This window comes from Erythrolamprus reginae, chromosome 3 (genome assembly GCF_031021105.1).
Source record: "Erythrolamprus reginae isolate rEryReg1 chromosome 3, rEryReg1.hap1, whole genome shotgun sequence".
Classification (NCBI taxonomy): Eukaryota; Metazoa; Chordata; class Lepidosauria; order Squamata; family Dipsadidae; genus Erythrolamprus; species Erythrolamprus reginae.
The window spans coordinates 229,327,528-229,353,857 of record NC_091952.1 but is presented as its reverse complement, the minus strand read 5'-3'; the positions used below and the strand labels follow the sequence as shown (position 1 = coordinate 229,353,857).

The 26,330-nt window shown below is 40.8% G+C and overlaps 1 protein-coding gene across 2 annotated transcripts in view; it reads left to right on the top strand.

Moving 5' to 3' along the window:
• RGS22 (regulator of G protein signaling 22) overlaps positions 1-26,330 on the top strand; it is a 119,687-nt gene that overhangs the window by 52,377 nt on the left and 40,980 nt on the right. For both annotated transcript variants that reach the window (XM_070748112.1, XM_070748113.1), the window contains 2 exons: positions 869-970; positions 24,515-24,709. In XM_070748112.1, coding sequence (XP_070604213.1) covers positions 869-970; positions 24,515-24,709 — 297 coding nt within the window. The remainder of the gene's footprint in view (positions 1-868; positions 971-24,514; positions 24,710-26,330) is intronic.

The window sequence follows — 26,330 nt, the reverse complement described above, 5'->3', positions numbered from 1 at the left end:
CCCCCCCGAAAACAGCTCCCACCCCCATAGGCTTTCTGAAGGCCAGAAACGGCCTGATTCTCAACTTCTAGTGGGTCCAGTACAGTGGTGGGCTACGAGCCGGAACACTAAATTGTGCTCGCGCCGCACCTTGTAAGTTCTTGCAGGGCCAGCGCAATTTTGCAATTTTGCAATTTTGCAATTTTGCAAAATCATTAATGGAGCCGCAGGTGCGCCCGTGTTTTGGCAATGTTTTTTTGCTTCCGCGCATGCCAAAACACGGGCGCACCTGCAGCTCCATGTGTGATTTTGATACCTCCACAGGTGTGGAAGCAAAATTGCTCTGGCCCCGCAAGAACTTATGAGCCACAGCTTCGAGTGCAATTTAGCATTATGGCTTGTAGCCCATCGCTGGTCCAGTAGGCTCATGTTTTGCCCTCCCCAGGCTCCAAAGGCTTCCCTGGAACCAGGGGAGGGTAAAAATGTCCTCCCCCATCTCCCTGGAGGCTCTCTGGAAGCCAAAAATGCCCTCCTGGAACTTCTGTATGAGCTAAAAATCAGCTGGCTGGCACACACATTCACGTTGGAGTTGAGTTAGGGCAACGGGTTGCGTGCCAGCAGATATGGCTCCATGTTTCACCTGTGGCACCTGTGCCATACGTTCGCCATTACTGGCTTAGAAGAACTGTTGAAATTTAGGACACTAACTTAATGTTTCTTAACCCTGGCAACTTTAAGACATGTGGACTCCAACTCCCAGAATTCCCCAGACAGCCGTGGGTGGAGAAGTCTGGGAAATGAAGTCTTAAAGTTGCCAAAGTGAGCAAGACTATAGTAAGCAATAAAAACTTGGTAGTAATATCTTTCCTCCCATCTCTTCCATCTGTAGCTATGGAAGAACAGCGCATATTTTTGGTTTGACCTACAGGATTATCATCAGCTTTTCTATCAAGAAACCCTCCATCCTTTGAAACTATGCAAGCAAGCACAAGTAAGTCATAAACAAGATCTTTTCATAGACTCTCTCTACCCCCAAGGAAAATAGTTGGGATCATAATTAACAAAATATGTATAAATGGGAGTAACCGAGTTTATCTAAACATCATCCAGGCATGGTTTTTGTTCAGAAATATCTCCCAGTTCCAAGTGTTTCATGGATATATAATTTCTATGCAATTATTCTGTTTTTTGTCCAGTTAGTGTTTTGGATTTCTTTCTTTCTTTCTTTCTTTCTTTCTTTCTTTCTTTCTTTCTTTCTTTCTTTCTTTCTTTCTTTCTTTCTTTCTTCCCTTCCTTCCTCCTTCCTTCCTTCCTTCTTTCCTTCTTTTTTCCTTCCTTCCTTTTTCCTCTCTTTCCTTTCTCTCTGTCTCTCTCTCCCCCTTCCTTCCTTCCTTCCTTCCTTCCTAACTTTTTCCTTCCTTCTTTCTTCTTCCTTCCTTCCTTCTTTACTTTTCCCCTTTCTTCTCTCTCTCTCCCTCCCTCCCCCTCCCTCCCTTCTTCCTTCCTTCATTTTCCCTCCTTCCTTCCTTTTTCCTTCCTTCCTTCTTTCTTCTTCCTCCCTTCCTCCCTTCTTTACTTTTTCCCTTTCTTCTCTCTCTCTCTCCCTCCCTCCCTTCCTTCTTCCTTCCTTCATTTTCCCTCCGTCCTTCCTTCCTTCCTTCCTTCCTGATTGACTGACTGTCTGACTGATGGAATGAATTGTTATTAAGTATGTTCTATAGAAGATTTGAAACTATTTGGAAATATCTGTGCGATGCTAAAATGAAAGAATCACTATGTGCCAATCAGCTGAAGATTCATTTTTTGGAATCTTGTTTACATAGGTTTGGACAAAAACCTCCTACTTTAGCTCTTTTTTTCTTTTTTGGATCCATAACAGAAAAGAAAATATATTTCTGTCATAAATACAAACTTTCTGGCAATTAGTTTTGGAGGCGATCAAGCTGATGATTAGGGTGTTATCCAGTTCCTTGGTTGTTATTTTTAACTCAGCCCACATTTGCTTTCCATCTTCTTACTTGTTTTCTTACTTGTCCATCCACCTCATAACTTATCTAAATTTAGATAGTACATAACTTAAACAAGGACATTTCAAGACTAAATAGTGAAAAGCATTTATCTTCCGTGCATATAAATGTGTAAATTCAGATTGTGAATTTAGGAAAACCTGTCCTCTCAATGCATATAGGGAATCTATTCAGATTTTTCTTTTTCTGTTATATCCATCCATTCAGCCATTCTGGTGATTTGTTTTCCTTGCTGAATTTGCTGTAACCATCAAAATTACTTGTCCATTCATTCCTTTCTTTATTCATTCATGTCTATCTTGCTTATATACGCTTCCTAAATGCTTAGTCCATATATTACATAAGCTTTCCTCAACCAGAAAATGATTATGAGCTAAATCCTGCAGGGGTATTTGAGAACTTTTTTTTTTTAACCACAGGAATATTCAGGGTTGGGTTATTTTCCAGCTAAGACCTCTACTTTTCCTTTGAAATGAGTGTATGGAGCCTCATTCTACAATATTAGTGCTGAGCAAAAGTCAGATTTGATTTAACCTATATTTAATGAATGAATCAATGGGTAAATAAAATAAATAGCATTAATATTATTTTTCGTGAATTTAATAATTTCCTATTCTGTAGTTTTTTGAGAGGGACTGAGAACTGCATAATTCCTGGTCCTACTTATTCCCTTCATCTACATGAAAGAGTGGACACTATTGTAATAAAAAAGCCTTGTATTGCTGGATCTAAGCATAAAACAATTAGTTTACCATGTCCCCGATGGACTGCCATTCATGGCAAACAAGTCATAATTTACTTTGCAAGATGTTCAGTTCAGGCTTTGTGCAAAAAGAACAGATAGATATGCATATACCATTGGAAGCATGCTTATCAGTATTATTTTTATAGAACTCTTCATATCTATGGATGTTTGCAAATATAATTTAGTATAAACCCTATACAGTGTTCCCTCGATTTCCGCGAGGGATGCGTTCTGAGACCGCCCGCGAAAGTCGAATTTCCGCGAAGTAGAGATGCGGAAGTAAATACACCATTTTTGGCTATGGACAGTATCACAAGCCTTCCCTTAAGACTTTAAACCCCTAAATTACCATTTCCCATTCCCTTAACAACCATTTACTCACCATTATTACTGGTACTCACCATTGAATAAGACACTTAGTGATCCTGATATTTATAAACATAATCATTTATTAACAATAATTATTTTTTTTGTTATTTATTTGCAAAAATTATTAGTTTGGCGATGACATATGACGTCATTGGGTGGGGAAAACCATGGTACTGTATTGAGATCAGTTTGATTTTGATTTTATTTTTTCCCCTTCCATTCAATTTTGTCCAGTTCTCGCAATCTGCCTGGACAATTATTTTAAACCAGAAAAAAAAGAAAGAAAGAAAGAGTGGAAACTATTTTTCTTTTCAGAGCTATCTTTTCTCATAAATAATTTTTCAGCAGGAACATCCTGCTGGTGGAAAGAACTTGAAACTATTTTTTTCTGTTTTCCTACTACAGTACCTCAGATTCATTTCCTACTTGCTCTGCGAGTTGCTGAACTGATTTAAGAAAAACAGTTCACTGTTATCAAACTTACATGTCTTTCTAGAGGAGTTTTGAAATAAGATTTACCATAGGTCAAAAGCATTCGTTTACTGTTTGTGTTTAACATTTTCATTTTTATAACATTTTAAAGAGCCAAAACATTAGTATATTGACAGTGGTCTTAGGTGTTTTTTACATGAATCCTGTTTCTGAGGGACTAAATGTAGCTTGTTCCGGACCGTAATGTTACGCATGCCAAAGATTAAGGCATCAGTGAGACAAGCCTCTGGATTATCGAATTGGCATTTAGAGAGAACAGTTCTGAGGCGAGTCGCGAATTGATTGATCGTTTCCCCCTCTGCTTGTGACATCCAGGAGAATTGATGGCAAAAAACTCTAGCTGGCTTCGTAGGTTTGAAGTGAGCGGCTAGCTTGGACGAGAGAGCGTCCCAGGAAACTGAGTTCGCCAGTTCAGAGTCAGTGAGGGTTTCTGCCAGCTCAAAAATCTGTGTGCCACAGTAATTGAGGAAAAGGGCACGCTTGCGGCCGCTGTCGGCATCTTTCATGCCGTCCGCTTCCAAAAATATTTCAAACTTTGCCATGTAGGCTGTCCAGGTCATTCTTTCTGGGTCGAAGAATTCAGGTGGCTGGACTACTGATGGAGTAGCCATGATAGCACACGGACGGTCGGTCTCCTCGTCGCCAATGTAATAACTCTCAAAGCAAGGTTGAATCAAGCAAGGTTTATTTGCTAACAGGACAAGGAAGTCAATTCAGTCAAGAAGCAATGGAGTATTGAGAGCTCTATACAATGACAGTTCTCCTATTTATACAATCTAGCCCAGCAACAGGCAGTTTTACAAAGATACATTTTAAGAGCCAAAAGAAGGCAATCAATCAACATGCAATAAACAAATCTGAACTTTTGACTTTTACCCTGACTGGGTAGGTCACCCAGGCAAATATCTAACACTAAACATAGCAATAATTGCTACTACATTTCTAATTCCTTCTTGAATTTATACTCTATCATGCTTCCAATCTAACCCTGCTCTGAGGACATCTCAAATTAAAATGGTAAAATATATCACTGAGCCACTTGTTATTCTTAAAGAAATGACAAGAACAAAAAATATAATATAAGCACAGCTGAGTAAAATGTATATTTTAAAAGATTGGGGAAATATGTATTCAACAGGCATTGGTAAAGAGAATAACATGGGAGGGACAAGACAAATATATGCCAAGGGCTACCATCATTTCTGGTTTCTTTTCATGTGCAGAATCCAAACATATTTGCAAATTTATTTTTTCCTTTCTATTTGAGTGGCATGGTGCAGGATTGAAATTCAATTTTTTTTCCTGCCAGTTCTGTGGGCGTGGCTTGGTTGGTGTGGCAGGGGAAGGATACAGTGTTCCCTCGATTTTTGCGTGGGATGCGTTCCGAGACTGCCCATGAAAGTTGAATTTCTGTGAAGTATACAGTGATCCCTCGATTTTCGCGATCTCGATCTTCGCGAAACGCTACACCACGGTTTTTCAAAAAATAATAAATTAAAAATACGTCCGCGTTTTTTTTTTGCTATACCACGGTTTTTCCCACCCGATGACGTCATACGTCATCACCAAGAGTCACTTTAGTAATTTAAAAATTACAACGCCATCCATTTCCAAAGGGGAGAAAGATTGATTTTGCCTGAGAGAAACTGCTCCCCCCCCACACACAAGCCCTCCCCGGGACCCGCACACGAAATTCGTGGCGCCCCCCCTTCGTTGGAACCCCCAGTTCCCCCTCTTTTTTTGCCCCTCTCCCGCCCCATCGCTTGGCCGCGGGGTCCGCCAGGTTTGCATTTCTCACATAAATTTCACCAAGAATGGGAAAACACGTGTTGGATGGTCAAAAAAACAAACCCCGGAACGAGCTATTATTGGGTGACGAGAGAGATGCATTTAAAAGGCTAAAAAGGAAGGGAAGGAAATTACATTACTTAGCCGGTGAGAGGGGTGGATCAGGCGGGCGAGCGGCAAGCGGGCGGTAGCGGCGAGGGCACCGGAGGCACTGGGGGGGGGGCAGCCGGCATTCAAAGCAATCTGTTGGCTTCTGCACTTTCGTCGCTCCCCGCCTCCACCATCTACGCATGCGCGGCCATGGGAAAAAAGGCGCGCATGCGCAGATGGTGTTTTTACTTCCGCACCACTATACTGCGGAAAATCAATTATCGTGAGAGGTCTTGGAACGTAACCCTCGCGATAATCAAGGGATCACTGTATATGCAGAAGTAAATACAACATTTTGTCTATGAACAGTATCACAAGCCTTCCCTTAACACTTTAAACCCCTAAATTACAATTTTCCATTCCCTTAGCAACCATTTAGATTATTACTCACCATGTTTATTTATTAAAGTTTATTAAAAAAAATATTTATTAAAGGTGGATGAAAGTTTGGTGATGACATATGACATCATCGGGCAGGAAAAAAACGTGGTATAGGGGAAAAATCTCAAAGTATTTTTTTAATTAATATTTTTGAAAAACCGTGGTATAGACTTTTCGCAAAGTTCGAACCCGCGAAAATCGAGGGAACACTGTATTGCAAAATCTCCATTCCCACCCACTCTGGGACAACCAGAGGTGGTGTTTGTTGGTTTATCAAACTAAATTTTTCCACTACCAGTTCTCCAGAATCTTCTGAATTTCACCCCTGGCATGGTGGCCTAGTGGTGAAGACACTCAGCTCCCGCTTGGCAGGTTGAGAGTTCAATCCTAGGTAGCAGCATATATTTCTCTTCTATGGCTCAAAGGAAAAAAATATATTGTGAATCCCTGTGATGTCAGGAAGGGCATTCGGCCAGTAAACACTCAACTCCATCCAGTCCCCCCTGACTCTACCCCAAATAATTAAGGGATTACAGGGTCGTAACAAGGGAGTTTATTTTTTCCTTTTTATATGTTGTAAATTCACCATAGCAGAACTGAAGTTACACAGGGATCTGTCAATGGACAGTATGAACCACTATATGTATTTCTGGCTTTATGTGAATGAAGTCATAAAGTTAAAAATTATGTTCGTAACTGGATCTCATTACTGTTCAGTAAACAGTGACAGAAAACATGTTATTGTTATGCTAGATAACCATTGCTACCCAGATATATAAGGGGCTGGAAATCAATAGATGGAAAACTTTATCTTGTGAGTTGCAATTTAATTAGTGATTTTCAACCTTTTTTGAGCCGTGGCACATTTTTTACATTTACAAAATCCTGGGGCACACCACCAACCAAAGACACATAATGACACGAGCTCTTTAAGAAGGTGACCCTTCAGAAGGCCATATACAGTATAGATAACATTATGACGCATTGTATATCACCCTCTGCGGGGGGCCTCTTATAAAAAGAAAAAGGTCAAATATCTATATACACCATCAGGATAGACATAACTGGCTGAGGCTTCATCTAGTGGTGGCAATATTTACCGCCAGTCCTGACCAGGATTAGAAATCAGAACCAGGGGGAGGAGTAGCCACTTCAACTACTCGCCGCGGCCACACAATGACAAGTGCACAGCAGCCCGGGTGGGTACCTTCCTGGGTGTGGATGAGAGGTGGCCTGCTATTGGTTCATCGCTAGTGGTTGGGATGAATCCTAGAAGATCATTGGTCAGTGAGCGTTCCCTGTGCCTCCACTGTTCCTGTCGCTGATAGCTGGAAGGATTGTGAGGGGAATGTTTATGTTCGGATGGAGGCGGCTGGCGGCGGGCTGGATAAATGGCCTCCGCGGGCCATAGTTTGGGGACCCATGTTTAATTTCCCCACGGCATACCTGACTGTGTCTCGCGGCACACTAGTGTGCCGTGGCACACTGGTGGAAAAACACTGAATTAGAGATCAAATTCTTTCAAATATACTATAGCAGCATTGTGAATAGTAGGTTTGCATCCTCAATCCTAATTCAATCGATATCATTGCATTATATTTCATATGATGTGAAACTTTTCCTTTTAATTTTTTTTTAGATTTTAGTATACAATTCTTTACTGGCCAAGTGTGATTGGACACACAAGGAATTTGTCTCTGGTGCTTAAGCTCTCAGTGTACATACAATTAACAAGTGATAAATCATGATCATATTCATAATACAATCATGAATCATAAGATACAACATTGAATTGTAGTCATAAGATGCTAAATAAAAACAATTACTATAAATCATAAGGTACAAGCAACAAAATGATAATCATAACACGCTAAAGCAGTGGTTCTCATCCTGGGGATCCAGACCCCTTCGGGAGTCGAATGACCATTTCGCAGGTGTCACCTAAGACCATGGGAAAAGACAAATTCCCATGGTGTTAGGAATTAAAAACGTCTATTCTGGCACCTTGGAATGTATTTTTACAATCCAACCAATCAGGTGTTTACAATGGGAGGTGTCCCTCTGACCTTCCTGCCAATCAGCTTAAAGCTCTGTTGGGAGAATTGGCGCTAGACTTATGGTTGGGGTTCACCACAATATGAGGAACTGTATTAAGGGGTTGTGGCATTAGAAAGGTTGAGAACCACTGTGCTAAACAAATAGGTAATAGGAAAGCTGAGAAGGATAATTTTACATCTAACTGTGCCTATACACCATATATTTGTCTATGAATAAATGAGAAACATAAACCTAAAATTAATAAAAATACATGTCTATTACATCCAATCAATTTTTGAATCACAATATATTTTTGCTCTATAAGATGCACTTCGTCCCCCCAAAAGTGGGTGGAAAAGGTGCTGGTCATTTGGTGAATAGCAGCCGGGCTGTGGCAGCAGGGTCCTTTTAAGAGTGCTGAACTCCACCTCTTTTGTCTTCGTCATTGCCTGCTTCTTCTGTTTCTTTTCCACAGTGTAGGAGGCAATAAGCAGAGCCGGCACATGAGAGGACACCTATCTGTGGTCCTCTCAGGCTCCGCCTCATTTTTTTTCTTGTTTTCCTCCTCTAAAACTAGGCGCATCTTATGGTCAGGTGCCTCTTATAGTGTGAAAAGTATGGTATATTATAGAGAATGAAATCTTTTAAACATAGAAACATAGAAGATTGATGGAAGAAAAAGACCTCATGGTCCATCTACTCTGCCCTTATACTATTTCCTGAGGGAGGTTGTGATCCTGCTGTATAGAGCGCTGGTGAGACCACATCTGGAATACTGTGTTCAGTTCTGGAGTCCTCGCCTACAAAAAGATGTTGATAAAATTGAACAGGTCCAAAGACGGGCTACAAGAGAAGGTCTTAAGCAGAAAACATATCAGGAAAGGCTTCATGAACTCAATCTGTATAGTCTGGAGGACAGAAGGGAAAGGGGGGACATGATCGAAACATTTAAATATGTTAAAGGGTTAAATAAGGTTCAGGAGGGAAGTGTTTTTAATAGGAAAATGAACACAAGGAACAAGGGGGCACAATCTGAGATTAATTGGGGGAAAGATCAGAAGCAACGTGAGGAAATATTATTTTACTGAAAGAGTAGTAGATGCTTGGAACAAACTTTCACCAGATGTGGTTGGTAAATCCACAGTAACTGAATTTAAACATGCCTGGGATAAACATATATCCATCCTAAGATAAAATACAGGAAATAGTATAAGGGCAGACTAGATGGACCATGAGGTCTTTTTTTGCCGTCAATCTTCTATGTTTCTATATATTCTGGTCTGCCTCTCCTGTGCCAAAAATCCAAAATATGCTCCATCTCCAAGTGTTCCTTTCCCCTTCATCAACATGGATGGTGCTGCTGGTAGTATGGGGTAGGGTTGTAAGACGTACAGGCAGTAATGGGCAGCCAAAATTTTTACTGCCACACTGTGGGTGTGGCTTATTTTGTGGGTGTGGCTTAATGGTCATGTGACTGGGTAGGAGTGGCTTGCCGGCCATGTGACCAGGTGGGAGTGGCTTGAATGATCATCATTGTTCAAGTGAACTGTTAAGTTCTCGACATACAACCTTACCAGTGTTGCTCCCTGGGGTGACAATTTGCTTCGCTGGGTAGCTAGGCGAATGGGTGCTGCCAGAAGCATAAATGCTGCTAGAGCCACTTCCACCCACGCCTTCTGCTTGCACCTTAGGCGAGAGGCAGCCGCATGAGGCTGGAGGGGAGCCGGGCAGGACAGAGGGAAGCTCGTCTGAAGCCAGGAAGGAGGAAAGAGGAAAAAAACAAGGAGCACAGACACAGCAGCAGGGAAAAAAAGGAGAGCCGAGCCGAGCCCAGTAATCCAGGAAGTGACAGCCGCCGATCAGCTGGAGCTGTGCGGCATCTTCATTTCCATCGGTGGAACCGTGTTCCACCCCGTCCTGCCTGCTGCCCACTCCTATGTACAGGGGCATCTTTGGATGGGAAGAAATGGAAGAAAATCAGATTTATCTTTAATGTAATTGGAAGCTACCACTGAGCGATACAACAGAGCTACAATAAAGTCCATGATCAGTCCATGTACTGGGAAAAGTCTTAGATCAGTGTTTCCCAACCTTGGCAACTTGAAAATATTTGGACTTCGACTCCCAGAATTCCCCAGCCAGCGGATGGGAAACACTGCCTTAGATGCATGCCGTCTGTCGTTTTTTAGACAATCATATACCAGGAAGAACCCTGGTAGAAAGCTAGATGAAGCCTCCTGCAGCAATGGTGAGGTCATTAATTTCCTGGCAATGTTGATCAGCAGTTTGTTCATAGAAAACCTTGGCAAGTTTCAGGAATCATTATGCTGCCTGGAGAAAGTGATGTGAATGGTAGCAATATAAGGCTTGAAATTATGATATATGAGTAATAGAATAAACTGACTTATTATAGCTGCTCAGGCCAATTTTCTTCCTGGCAGTTTAGTATATAAAACTGTCCCATTCCCATTTCTATGTGAAAATTCAGAGAAGATGCCAAATAAACTTGGTTACAGATGGTGAGCAGAAGAACATCTGTGCATTCCGGAATTGGCCTTGATTATAAGAATTTGCCATCTATGGTTGCCCCTCAAGGATACAGGGCTGATTTGTGTTCCTTAGAGGGGTCCATGGGATTATTTTGATGCCAAAATCTATTTGGACCTAAAGATGTATTGCATAGCAAGACTAAATTTGAAGAATAGCAGAAAGGATGAAATCATGGAGCTCATCTTCAAAGATCTGAATCCTGCTTATAATATTCTGATTTCTCCAGCTGAGACCCTGACCTATGAGGAGGGCATTGAATTATATCCTGACAAATGATTTTAGGAATGCTTAGAGTATTAGTGACAAACTGCCTCCCCTGTCTAGAAGTAAAACACTTAAATTGTTTTCTCATTTAGGAAAAGCTTAGAAAGACAAGTTTAATCAAATTGGCCAGATTCTCCATAATATAAACACAGTTTTTATGGGGAGTAAAGTTTGCAGTTTAATCCTGACAAAACTGGTAGGGGGATTTCTGAATAGAATAGAATAGAATAGAATAGAATTCTTTATTGGCCAAATGTGATTGGACACACAAGGAATTTGTGATTGGAGCAAATGCTCTCAATGTACATAAAAGAAAATATATATTTGTCAAGAATCATGATGTACAATACGTAATTGTTATTATTTGTTGGTTTCCTGACACAATTCAAAGTGTTGGTAATGACCTATAAAGCCCTACATGGCATTAGGACGGATTACCTGACAGACTGCCTTCTGGGGTACAAGTCCCAGTGACCGGTTAGGTCCCACAGCGTCAGCCTTCTCCAGGTCCCTTGAACTAGACAATGTCATTTGGCGGGACCCAGGAAATCCCAGGATTTCCACCTGTTTTACCAGATACAATAGCTGGGCGTGCCTCAAATGCAGTGATTGGTTCCTGCCGAATATGGCTAACTGCGCACAGCTGTACGGCTCAGGTGCACGAGTGCGGGATCGAGTGCAATTTTTATTCCTGCACTTGGGAAGGTAGCAAATTCTCACACAGGAATGCACATGCGTGAGTGCTTCGGCACATGCGGGGAAGCAAAAAACCTCACAGAAATGTGCGCACACCTGAAGAGTGTTCAGAAACTTCAGATCGTGCAGAATGCGGCCGTGCGAGCAGTCATGGGTCTTCCCAGATACCCCCATGTTCTGTCAACACTCTGCGGCCTGCACTGGTTGCCGATCAGTTTCCGGAGACAATTTAAAGTGTTGGTAATGACCTATAAAGCCCTACATGGCATTGGACCAGAATACCTACAGGACGCCTTCTGCTGCATGAATCCCAGCGGCCGATTAGGTCCCACCAAGTTGGCCTTCTCCGAGTCCCGTCAATTAAACAATGTCATCTGGCAGGACCTCGGGGAAGAACCTTCTCTGTGGCGGCCCTGGCCCTCTGAAATCAACTCCCCCCGGAAATTCGAACTGCCCCCACCCTCCTTGCCTTCCGCAAGACTCTGAAGACATCTCCAGGCATGGGGAAACTAATGCGCCCCTTTCTGTCTAGTAAGACTTGAGTATGGTATGATTATGTAGTATTGATTGTTTTTTAATGATAGTGGGGTTTTAATTTTAGTTTTAACTATTAGATTTGTACTATATTGTTATTGTTGTTGTGAGCCGCCCTAAATCCTCGGAAAGGGGGTGGCATACAAATCTAATAAATAATAATAAGGACTTGGAATAGGCAAATGTTGATGTTTTGTGGTGTTAAAGTTATTATTTCAGGACGTACCGGTAATCGGTTCTCAGTAAAAAATAAGATGGTGAATTTATTTATTTATTTATTTTATTTATTTATCAGATTTGTATGCCGCCCCTCTCTGCAGACTCGGGGCGGCTCACAGCAATAATAATACAATGTAAACAAATCTAATATTTAAGTTAATTTTAAAAAAACCCAATTTAGAAACCAATCATACATACTAGCGTACCATACATAAATTTTATAAGCCTAGGGGGAGGCAAAATGTCAATTCCCCCATGCCTGACAACAGAGGTGGGTTTTAAGGAGCTTACGAAAGGCTAGGAGGGTTTGTCAATGCCAATGGTATTCAAGTGGTGTTCCAGTTGTTTCTTGGATTGTATCAGTGGTAGGTTCCTTATGGTGTGGTCTGGAGTTCCGTACCAGTAGGAGCCAGGCAGGGGTGGGCTACTGCCCAGATGGCGGGGAACACAGTGGGGTAGCAAAAATGGAGCTCCACCCCAGACCACCCAATTTGCATGAAACGATGTTGAAGAAAATGCAGGACATAAGCCACGCCCACAGTGTGGTAGTAAAAGTTTTGGTAGCCCTTCACTAGAGCCTGGTGATGATGTAATTTTCAGCATTTTCCCCCGGGTTTAGATAGCTTCTCCAGGTCAAAAAAAGCCCTCCCGCCCACCCTTGCATTAATGCCAACTTTTATTCGTCATCTAAAGCACTGAGAAGCTGCCAAGATTAACTCACATGCATGAATTTGGCTTGTATAAATGATGCTTTCTATATAAAAAGATCAATTTGAAATATGAGCGTGTGGATTCCTCCTTTGTTTTCAATTTGCGTAGACCCAGGATAGAGCACTGAGCATGCGCAGAAATGAATTCATCCAGTGGGACATGCGCGTGCGTGCGGATATGCACCAGTACTGAAATTTAATTGGAATACGCCTCTGGATTATACCCAAGGCACTTACAACTATTAGTATTTCTGATTCTAGATATTGTTCTTTGCAGAATTTGTTTCAAAAGTCCTCTTCTTGTTGGGTTATTTATTTGCTTCAAATCAATGTATATTTGCAATGGGTAAACACCTTTCCTTCCAGTAGTCCTGTGACTGCTGGCTGTGGTTTCTCAGCGAACAATCCAGAGTCTTGTAGCCCATTTTTCAGTAGATATCTAGGAACTCCAACACCTAGCATGGTCCTAGTTGATTGGGCTAGGTTTCATCTAACTTGAGTAGGAGGCAATGTTGGAGTGGCAAGCAGAGTGCATTGAGCTGAGGCATTTGATGTCAGGGTCAACTGGTCAAACTGGGCCACTACTTGATTGTGATGCAAACCCAAGGTTCTTATTCCCCCCCCCCCCATTACATATTGTAATGGACTGAAGATCACTACTTTTTCTACAGGAGGAAATAATTGACGTCTACGCTTTATTACTACAATGCACCATGTTGGTCTCTGGCCCTTCGCTTGTGGCCTCCTCTACTCTCTCCAGAAAAGAGTCCTGTCATCCCAAAGTTTTTCCAATTAATTTTCGTGCCTGAAAACCATTGACAAATGTACATTCCAGTAATTTTTCTAATGCTTTTAAAAGGCAACACAAGCTTGTTTTATCTATTTTGATGTGAAAGTAGAATTTAAGCACTGATTAGAATCTGAACAATTAGGTTATTTTTAAGGAAAAGAATTAGTATTTTCTTTCTTGGAATGTCTGTCATAAATTTCATGTATTCACATCTGACTGATAAAATGAAGGATTCATAATCAGTGTTTGGAGTTTAGGTAGAGACGACAATGTTTCTGGTAAGCAGCCACTCTCTACCATTTTATATGTACCTTTTAAACACAATGGGTTTATTATTTTTTTCTCCAATTAATTTTATTTCCAGTCTGGCCTGATGGTGACAGTAGAACATAGCTTAAAGAGAGTAACAAAAACATTGCGGGGAAAACTAAATCCACATGATCATTACAAGCAAATTCATCAAAGCGCAATATCTTAAATTCTTCCACTAACATAACTAACAGCCCAAATGTAATATAACAAATCAACACATGTGAGGCAACTTTTGATAGTGCTCTTGAACTTGCTTTTATGGTTTTGTTTTTTTTAAATTCAGATGAGATTCAAGCTGTATTCAATCAAGACCAGAGTCAGCATATTGTGATTGTCTTCTTTCAAATTCTGTCCACCTTGTCTGTCCGGTGCAAAAATTGAAGTAGAATCTTGGAATCAATATCTAAAGCCGAGGTGTCAAATCAAGACCCTTGGGCCAGATCCGGCCTATGGGGGGCTTGGATCTGTCCAGTGGGACCGCCCTAGTAACAGCAAAGGACCAGCTTGCAGTGCTTCTGCCAGTGAAAACGGAGCTCGGGAGGGCTATATGTGTCCCCTCTGGGCTCCATTTTCGCTGGCAGAGGGCTAGCAAACAAAGTAAGAGAAAAACAAAAGGAGACATGTTTCCCCTTTTGCATTTGAGCATGTAAGAAGGGCCAGGAAAGGAGAAAGGCAAAGAGGAAAGGCAAATAAAAGGAAGGGAAGATGGAAAAAGAGCAAGGAAGGAAAAATAAGAAAAGAGGGGAAGGAAGAAGGAAGGAGAATGAAGAACGAAAGAAAAAGAAGGGAAGGAAGGAAGAAAGGAAAGAAGGAAGGAAGGAAGGAGGGAAAATGAAGGAAGGAAGGGAGGGGGGAGGGAGGGAGAGAGAGAGAAGAAAGGGAAAAAGGAAGGATGGAAGGAAGGAAGGAAGAAGAAAGAAGGAAGGAAGGAAAAAGGAAGCAAGCAAGCAAGCAAGCGAGGGGGAAGGAGGGAGGGAGGACAAGAGAGAGAGATAGAAAAAGAAAGGGAAAAAGGAAGGAAGGAAGGAAGGAAAAAAGAAAGAAGGAAGGAAAGAAGGAAGGAAGGAAGGGAGAGAAAGTGAGAGAAAAGAAAGGAAGAAGGTTATAATGGGAAGGTTATAATGAGAGAGAGGGAGGGTCTGAGGCAGTGATGGATTCCTACCAGTATGGTCCACTCTGCTATTCTGGTAGTGGCTTGCCGATTGTGTAATTTGTGCACAACCGCTCTGGTACCTTCTTTGCCGGGCCATCACACATACTATCTTTTTTTCTGAATTTTTTTGCTTCTTTTGATTCCTGAGGATGTGCAGAAGCAAAATCTCATAACGAGACACCCGCACACACAAGATTTTGACGATTCAGTGACAAAAAAATCGCTGAAATCTCATGCATGTGAGTGTCCCTTCATGAGATTTTGCTTCCACACATGCTCAGGAAGCAAAATCAAGTGAGAGGATGCGCGTGTGTGCATGTGCATAGCAAGCCTACGCACATGGGGAAACATGGCGTGCATGTGCAGCGCATTGGTAGCAAGGTAAGAGGAGCTTGCCCCTGATCTGAGGGAAGTCCGGCCTTAGAACTTGGCCACCACAGATGCCCCCGACACAAGTGAGGTTGAGCTGCCACGCCCAACTTGGCGTAGAGAATTAAGTCTACCACCATTTCTACTTTTTTGAGTGCATTCAGTTCCAGATTGTTCCGGTTGTACCTCAATGTTAATTGTTCAACCTTCCATATGTATGCGGATTCATCATTGCCTGGAATAAGTCAGATCATTGTTTTGTCATCTGTAAACTTTAGTAGTTTAACAGATGGATCGTTAGAGATGCAGTCACTGCTATAGACAGAAGAGAAGTGGAGAAACATCTGATTCGTGATTCTGCTTAGCTTCACTTGCTGTTTCCTGTTTGTTAGGAAGCTTATGATCCACTTACAAGTGTGTTCAGGTACCACTAGCTGGTTCAGCTTAGTTTCTGGAATGATGGTATGGAATGCTGAACTAAAGTCTACAAAAAAGGACCCTTGCGTAGTTCTTTGAAAATTCAAGATGTTCATTAAAGTCCTCTAAATTTTACTCTTTCTGTGACTAGGACTGTTCAAATAATATAACTGCATAGGTGTGGACCATTGATGGGCTACCAAAAATTTTACTACCACACTGTGGGCGTGGCTTATGCATTGGGTGCTCTGGGGTGGAGCTCCATTTTCGCTACCCCACTGCGTTATCCCCCTCCGGGCAGTAGCCCATCTCTGATTATCTACTATATAAAGTGTATGTACACACACGCACATACAGCTCTTCTAAAATTATACATCTTCAAACTCATTTACTGAGATAGGAAAACCATACCCAGAGCCTAGAAGGGAACTGGTACTGTGTACCTGACCAGAATTTTGCTACTGGTAATGCGTACCTGATCGTACCCGTAGGAGTCCATCACTAGTGTGGACTGACTAAGAAATGGAATGCTCATTTTGTGGCAGAGATCCATATAAGATGAAGATGAAGATGAAGATTTATTAGATTTGTATGGCATCCCCCTCCGAAGAGGGCATCAGTAGGACATCAGTAGGACATCAGTTCTGTTAGTATGTGTAGAAACTCTTTACTGAGCCATCATTCAATGGCAATACTAAATATGTCTTGTTGAGCAGAAATTTCAGCATTGTAAGACTTAGAATTTTAGGACAGAAATTAGATAGCATGCTCCATCCTTCCTGAATTAGGACAATTCCACTTCCTTGTTTTCTCATTGCTTTGCCCATTCTGTTTCTTTCATTAAATTATCTCTTTTAAAAAGTTGAAATAACTGCATAATATTTTTGTTGGTTAACTCTAAGAGCTATTTGAGTGGAACCATTCGGTATCAGTGCAAGTTTTGTACTGAGTTTGCAATGGCTGATCTTCTGTTTTAATGCTGGTTCATTTTAGTTTGGCAGAATGACGGGATAACTGTTGAGTCTAATTTAATTATTTTATAATTGTTACCTCCTATTATCCAAGTAGTACATTTTACTTGGACAATTTCAGATATAAATATTTTTGAATGAAGGAATCAAAATGTTAAAAAGTAATGTTAAGGAAATCATTGGTGAAAGGCTGCACATAAATATTTCATCTTAATAATAACCATCATGTGGAAAGATGTAAGGCAGCTCTTTAATATTAGCAATGTACTTTTTATGATGTTTTTTTCTGGATTTTACAATATATGGAATGAGTGCATACCAGGGCAAACCAAAGCCAATATTCAAATGCTACATATATATAAAAAAAGAATTTGTTTTGTCCTTGTTTATTGTTAAGGCTGTAAGAAGCCCTCTTAACCCTCTGTGGAAAATATTGCATTCACTTTCTTTTGGAGTTGACTTATGTGACTAGGATTGAGTTTCTAACAGATTCTTCATTTCTTCAATTTTTATATGAATGATTTATGCTGTAACTTTCCTTGAACTCTGAACATGGAGTGAATTAATTGTTTAAATAATCAACACATATTCATGACAAAAAGAAATGACAATGGAATCCAGAGAGATCCCTGGGGTTTATGTTTCATAGAAATAAGTAGGATATGCAAAACAATGGTCTAAATATTTACAGTATAAATCTTTTTGTTTAAACTCCCAGTCATTGAGTCGAGTCATCTTCCATTGTATGCTCGTTCCATATTTTCCATTTCACTTTCCCCAAACAAGAATATTAGTTTTCCTTAGCCAATGAAATCTTGATTCCCCCTATTTTTTGATTTTCCTCTTATATTTTTCTTCAAAAGCCTTTTTCCATTTCTGTGCACTTTGGGTTTATCAAGATTTTAAATGTCTCTTTCTCTTTATGTGGATGCCATAGTTTTGATTACATGAGAATAATTATTTGGAGAATTAATTTGTTATTGCTGTTTATAGGATTAGTACTCCAAATTGAGATAATAATTAAAATATCTTTTGAGCCAAATTTGCAGAGAGGGGCAGCATACAAATCCAATAAATAATAATAAATAATAATAATAATTTCTGAATCCTGATGACTTCAAGGACACGTCCATGCATTTTTCTTGGCAATGGTATGGAAGTGGTTTGCTGTGAATTAATCGACATAAGGATAGATGGAGGATGGATGCATACATGGACAGACAAATAGACTGATTGATTTTCCAATGTAGCCTACATTCTTGGAATTCCTTGGTGATGCTCAATCCAAATAATAACTAGAACCAATTCTGTTTGGCTTCGGAGCCCAAGCAAAATCAATCAAAATCTACCACCTACTGAGGTCTTTCAGGGTGTTCTTCATATCATTGTACATTACACAGACATTTCCAGATAAATTGTTCCTCCAAATTTTTTAAAATAGCTTTTTTTTTGTATTTAGAGTCATAACGTCACTTAAAACAAGTACTTAATTTGATTTCTATTAATCCTTTTCATTTCTTTGATTTATATCTGTCTTAACATTGTGATATATTAAAGAAAAGACAATGTATTCCAGAGAGAGAACCACTGTGTGTATAATGAAAGGAATGCATGTGGTTATTTTGCTATAAGTACATATAGTAAATTGCAAACTGAATTGGAAACAACAAACATATGTGGGAATTGGCCCTGGGAGGAAAATGTTGTTTAGAAGTAGAAAAATGAAAGACAGTTACCACTCATGTAGCAAAGGCAATTTATATATTAAAAAATATAATGCATTGTTCTGTAGATAGAAATTAAACTGCTAGAAAATAATACAGGTACAATATTCTGAATTGTGTTTGAGTAAGATAGATCTAAGTTTTTGACATTGTTTGGCTAATCATACAACTAAGCTCCTTGTTTAACTCAAGAAGAATTAACGCTTGATTTAATTATAAAGTTTGAGTTTAAAAATTGAAACTTGATGAAAAGTTATGATTTTATTAAATGAATTAATGCATATCTACTTTCCTAGATTCAGGATTTTAAAATCCTGAAATGGGAGTGGGGAAGGGAGTGTGAGGAAGGGGCGTGGGGAAAAGAGAGCTGGATTTATTGTCTCCAGATTTTGCTCTTATAAATTACATAAAGATGCAATACCCGAACAGAATCCACATCTGGAAGTTGCTTTAGGCCCATCTCTTAATACATTTTTATATTATAGAGAAATATATAGAGGCAGTATAGAAAAAAACATTCTTCTTTTACCGAAGTAAAAAAACGAAATCACCAAATAAATGAAGCCTGATATTCTATTATATATACTGTGACTTTTGTATGAACTTTTGCAGCATTTATAGGCAACCATTTAAAACATATTTTCTATGTAATGGACTATTCTACAATAATTGTTGGGAGTATTATCCTATACAAAGGCCATTTGAAAGTTTCAGTGTTCCAGAAAAAAAACTGGAAAGCATAAACAGAATGGGAATTGAACTTATAATAGAGAGCTCTCACAATTAAGAAAAAGGAAAAAGTGCATTAGATTTATTGGCACTCAATAGTCAACTAATGGCAAATGATGTGCTTTTTCACCGAGTTGCAATCCCATCAGACCAAGTCCATCTCATCCATCACACTGTTCTATTGGACATCTAAAATCAGTGAAGAGCTCTGAGCTTTAGGATCTGATCTGAGTGACAAGTGACATCACAACAGAGGTTATCGCTTCAATCAATAACAACCCGCTTGTGATGTCACAGTGACATCATGGAATTGGTTCAGTCGGTACCAGTCTGTGGATGCTGGCATCTTTTTTTGGTGTGTGTGATTTAAAATTTTTTCCCTCTGGATTTTCTTTTCTTCTGAGCATGCACAGAAACTAAATTTCTGGCACTGCGCATGTATTGCCATCTTGTTTTCAGCTTTTTTCTTTTTGGAATTTTTTGATTTTTTTTCCAGCACTGCGTATGTGTGTGTACACCTTGTGCACTTTGTGCCCATGAAATGCGCTCACATGGCGCGAGAGGAAGGGAACCGGCAGCGAGATTAGAACCCACCACCCTTGCATCACAAGGATCGTAGTGTCATCATAAGCTCCTTGTTTGATTTTCCCCTGCCAGTCTTTGCATCGATCTGAGATCAGAACTGCTTGGCTATTTCCATTTGATGCTTCAAAGCTTGTCTTGATTTTGGGAAACAGATTAAATATGAACCATGCTAGGCATGTTGAGCTTAGAGAAGAGAAGGCTCAGGGGAAACATTTATTTATTTATTTATTAGATTTTGTAGACTTGTAGACCCGTAGACTTTTTAACGTGTCTCCATCCTTCATTCCAAGGGGTAGTTTTGTATTTCCCCTCATGTTGCTGCTGCTATTGTTTGAGTCCCTTCCTTGCCCTCCTACCCCCACCCCACCCTGCAAAAGCAAATATAGCAAGGAAAGGAAGCAATGGAAGGGTGCCAGCTACTCCCCCCTCTTTGCATTTTCTCATTGGCCAGCTGGAGGAAATCCTGGCTGGGACACCAGTGCAACAACCCAAGATCAGTGCCAGGATTGTGACTGTGAGGAGGTTTTTCTTAATCTCTATTTTAGAGTCCTGGGATAGTTAGTGGGAAATAGCTTGGATTGCTTCTTAAAAATCTATTTGCTCCAACTTTAATATGTCTGTTCTTGTTCTGTCGGGCTCTCTGGTAGAATCCTCCCAAAAATTCACAGGTACAAATTTCAGACACACACACGTTTGAAAATTCAAAACAATGTTCTTTATAATGAAAATTCACTTAAACCAAGCCCTCTTTTGGTATAGCAAAGAGCACTTGTCTCCAAACAAACTGGTGATTTATACAAGTCCCTTATCAGTTCTGTGATACTTAGCTTGCAGCTGTGAGGTAATTCACAGTCCTTCTTCTTTCACAAAGTGAAACACACTTTGCTCTGGTTTAGTTTCAAAGCGGGGGAAAATAAGCACACACAAAAAGTCAAAGTCAATAAAGCAGTCACGAAACACAACGATCAGATAATCCTCCACAATGGCCAAACCCACAGGCTGCTATTTATAGCAGCCTCACTAATTACCACAGCCCCACCCAACCACAGGCCACATTTTCTTTGATAATAATCTCTCAGTTGTTGTTGCCTATGCATCGCTCTCCGCATGCATGGCTGTATCTTGTTCTGAATCCAAGGAGGAGCTAGATAATTGATCTCCTTCTGAGCTGTCTGCCACACTCTCCTCCTCCCTGTCACTCCTGTCTTCTTGGTCAGAGGAGCCTTCATCATCAGATTCCACCGGGGGCAAAACAGGCCTGCAGCATGTGGATGTCTCCCCCACATCCATAGTCCTTGGGGCAGGAGCTGGGCCAGAGCTAACCACAACAGTTCTTAAGAGAGCTGTTATTCTGGACCAGAGGTGGGCTGCTAAGATGGAACGGTGACGGTCAAGATGTTCCATAATAGGGCTGCAATAATTTAGGAAGCCCGCTTTTTTTTCAAATTAGTGAATAGTGATCGTCTTACTTAGATGGGGTCCAGAACAAAGGTGGGCTGCTAAGGTGGAACGGTGATGTGTGCCCGCCCCAATGGTTCTGAGTGCTAGTGGAGTCCAGCACAATTCTGCTATTGCACCTGGGCAAGTAGCGAAATTGCGCCCATGGCGCCCCTGTGTGTCCGTGCACGATTTTGTTACCTGGACTCCGTTAGCACTCAGAGCCACAAGGGCAGGCACACGTGACCGTTCCACCTTAGCAGCCCACCTCTGTTCTGGACCCCATGTAGGTTAGACAATCACTATTCACTAATTTGAAAAAAAAGAGGGCTTCCTAAATGCAGCCCTATTATGGAACATCTTGACCCACAAAGTTCGCTGCTGTCTTCCCTGGCTGTTTTTCATGAATATTGTTTGTTCTAACAAGCATTTGTTATATCTGGTAGAAAATATTTGTTATGTTTTGGTTTTTAAATATTGACTCTGCGTGCTGTTCTTGGTTGTTTTGTTAAAATTGTTTTTATGTCATTGTAAACAGGACTCTGGGGTGTTTTTATTCAAAAGGATATAGATGCCTTATTAAATAATGGTGCTGTGTAATATTTCAGATCCAATTTTACAAAATGCTTTGTAGCTGACAGGAGCATAATTGTTATGCTGGTCTGCATGTCTTTAAAGAAACTCCACAGCCTTCATACAGAATAATACAATACTGTAAAATCATTGTATTTTTATTCATCACAGTATGTACCCTGTTTCCCCGATAGTAAGACACCCCCGATTGTAAGACGTATCGGGGGTTTCAGGGGGGTCGGCTAATATAAGCCGTACCCCGAAAGTAAGACATATGTCTTACTTTCGGGGAAACACGGGGGTATTGCCGGGGGGGAGCCCAATGACGTCGCTTCCAAGCTCCCTGCGCGCCCCTCGCCTTCGCCTCGCCGCGGCGCCACTGCCTCTTCCCCGGCTTGGCAAAGCGAAGGACGGCGCTGGTCCGAAGCGAGCCGACTGGGCGGCGGCTTGCAGCGAAGGCGCTCGTCCCAGCAACCGAGTCCTGCCGAGGCTCGGCTGCAAGCGGCCAGCAAGGCCGACCAGCTCTGAGGCGAGCAGCCGGAGCTGCGCCCTCCTTCGCCCGCCTCCTTTCCGGCAGGCAGGTGGGGCTGCCCAACTGCGCAGAGCGGCTCCTCCCCTCCAGACACACACTTCCCCGACACGCGTCTGTGGCTCCATGCGTGCACGCCACTTGGAGCCCTGAGGTTGAACTTGGAAAAGGGCTCACGAGGCTCCTGTCCCGCGGCTGCCCTTCTGGACTCTGGGGAGATGCCTTCGGGAACGCGACCCTTTCAATTTTTTTCCAATGTAAGACATACCCCGAAAGTAAGACGTAGTGGGGCTTTTGGGGGTAAAAAGAAAGTAAGACACTGTCTTACTTTCGGGGAAACACGGTAGTCTCTGAAAACATTCACATTTTGATATTGTGATAATTTTTTAAAAAATGTAACATAGCATTCCCTCTCTTTTTTTTAAAGTTCCATAAAGTTCTGAAAAGAGGCGGCATACAAATCTAATAAATTATTATTATTATTATTATTATTATTATTATTATTAATAATAATAATAATAATTAGATTTGTATGTCGGTCCTCACCGACTGGACTGCCAAAGCCTCCTTAAGTGCCACCGAAAGGCTCCTCTGGCAGCCCAGAAAAGCCCGAGATGGCCGGGATTAAAGGGAGAATGGCAGGAAACTGGCCGGGCCTTTGTGCTGCTCTCAAATTTCCTGGGAAATTTTTCCAGGCTCGGGTTTTTAAGTAGAAAATTGTTCCTAATAAGAGGCAAAAAAATCTTGAACACCCAGTTCTTATTTAGAAAAGTTCTTAAGTAGAGGCGTTCTTAAGTAGACTTACCACTGTACTTTCTTTGACAATTTCTTTTAAAAAAACCAAACATCTGCAGCCTGGCAGTTTCAATGTATTGCATGACATTTTTTTCACACTGACAACTCACAGAAGGTGAACTACATTGGTTCATCAGTTCTCAAATGTTGTTTCACAGGTGATGAAATAGGAAAAAAAGTAATTGATTCAAGAATGTTGCCCACAAGTGTCTCAATAACCTTGGTAATGTTGCTGAAGATCTTATTAGGGAAATGACTGTTGTCAGCTGTTAGGCAACTGCTTGCTAAGAGTGATGTTGTTTTAGATAATGTGTACATGGGAAGAGAAATTGCAGACTTGAGGAGGACAAGCTAAGAACATTTTGTGGTGCAGATTGTTTTCTCTGATGTAGCAGCCCTGTGCTCGACCTGGGTAGCTATAAATAAATGTCAGTATTTTAAAACATTGGTAGGACTGATCTTTTTCCAAAGGAAACAAGGCCGGCATAACTTTACCCTGGAACTTCTTACCAATCAAAAAACAAGCAAAATAAGGTACAATGATGACTTATAGCTGCAGCCTAGATGCTCTGAAGGTGCTGCAGGATGAAATGGCAGAGAACTATGACGTTAAAGTGGATTTTACTACTGGACCACACACACAGAGGCATTTTTCTAAAACCGCTTCTGTTGTGTTTTTTTTTAAAGAAACTTTCCATGTAACTATAATATCCGACAGATTTTAATCTACCCTGCCCCATGCTACTGCTCCTTCTTTAAACAAGACTTTCTTGCATTTATTCAGTTCAGAACAGTATACTAAGATCTACTGCAAGATTTTGCGTCAAAGTGTCCTTGTTTAAAAATCACAGTGTCTGCAACAATACGTAACATGTACTTATCTGGATCTCGTTCACAAATACCCATAACGCTATGAAAGTTATGCATTAACCAGTCTTAGGATCAAGGAAAACATTTGGGGAGGAGGGGGAGTTGGGGAGAATAAAATAAAATAAAAAACGTCAGAGAATATAAACAGGGAAGAAAGGAGAAACTACATTTTGCAGTTATTAGATACAGATACACAATAAAAAATAATTCAAATAATACTACAATCATATTTTTGATCTTTCATTTTAACAGAACTTTTATTGCACTGGATAATTGTTCAGCAATTTATTTCTTCTTCTTCTTTTTTAATCTAACACAGTTCCTTTATGCCAATTATATTGCTCCTTCTGCTACTCTGGATATTGGGGTGGAACAGACTACAAAAAATGAGATTTACAAAAGAATTGACCCACCCTTTGAAGATCTTTTTGACCCAGTAGAAGAATATATCCTCGCCCTTCTTTTGGTTCCATGGGTGAAGATGATAGAGGAAGACCGAGAAATCTATGAGAAGGTAATCTATGAGGATATGAAGTCTGTCTTGAGAGAGAGAGACAGAGAGACAGAGAGAGAGAGAAGGAGGGAGAGAAGGAGCAAGGGATATATATGCAGGGGTGGGCAGCAGGCAGGATGGGGTGGAACGCAGTTCCACTGGCGGAAATAAAGCTGCATGTACAGCTCCAGCTGACCGGTGGCAGTAACTTCCTGGATTACCGGTCTCGGCTCCGCTCTCCTTTTTTTCTCTGCTGCTGCTGCTGTGCGCTCCTCGCTTTTTTCCTCTTTCCTCCTTCCTGACCTCAGACGAGCTTCCCTCTCTCCTGCCCGGCTCTGCTCCAGCCACACGTGGCCATCTCTCAAGGCCAGGAGAGCCACGCCAGGCTGAAGCACTCTGGGCTGCGGTTATTTTCCCCTCGCGAATCCCTCACTCGGCCCACAGCTGAGATGAAAAGGCATCATGCGGCAATAACAGTTCACTTGAAAGATGATGATCATTCAAGCCACTCCCACCTGGTCACATGGCTGGCAAGCCACTCCTACCCAGTCACGTGACTATCAAGCCACACCCACAAAATAAGCTACACCCACAGTGTGGCAGTAAAACTTTTGGCTGCCCATTGCTGTATATATGTATATGTATATATATATATATATATATATATATATATATATATATATATATATATATATATATATACACTGCTCAAAATAAATAAATAAAGGGAACACTTAAACAAAGAATATAACTCCAAGTAAATCAAACTTGTGTAAAATCAAACTGTCTACTTAGGAAGCAACACCGATTGACAATCAATTTCATTTTGTTGTCAGCACATTCAGCTTTGTACAGAACGAAGTATTCAATTAGAATATTTCATTCATTCTGATCTAGGATGTGTTATTTGAGTGTTCCCTTTATTTTTTTGAGCAGTGTACATAAATATACATACACATACACACACATACATACATACATATATATATGTATGTATGTATGCGATTTGACACAAAAATATGTAACCCTTCCCTGGTGCAGAGCTGAAGGGATTGGATACTGTAGCCTAGAGGATAATTCTCTGCCTTACAAGGCAAAGGTTGCAAGTTCAAGTCCCAGTGGGTATGGCTAGCTGATGAGGCCAAAATAAGGCCGAAATAGATCTATCCTAGTCTCCCTTAATTTTTAAATTCAGCAAAAAAAACATGTGACATACACACACACACACACACACACAAGTATTAAATACATTAACAGTGTGGCATCTGGGTATTTTTAGTTTTGATATATAATAATAGTGGTAATATTGATAATATTAGTTACATATTACATTAATAGTACATGTTGAGTTTTCGTAGCTGTTAGGCAGACTTATGACTAACAGCTCTAAAGTGAATCCAGCAAACAACCAGCCTGGCAGTCTCTCTTTAAATACAGAGCTGCCGACTAGCTGAACCAATCAGCGCTCTTTATTTTCCCGCTCTGCAAAGCAGACTTTGGTGGAAACAGCTTGCTTAATAAATTCAAACACTTAATGCACAACATTACACACATAATTATATTATAAATATTATAAATATAAATATTAAAATTGAAGTATTGTTAGTATTTGCTCCGACATCAATAATGGGCTGCTGGTTGG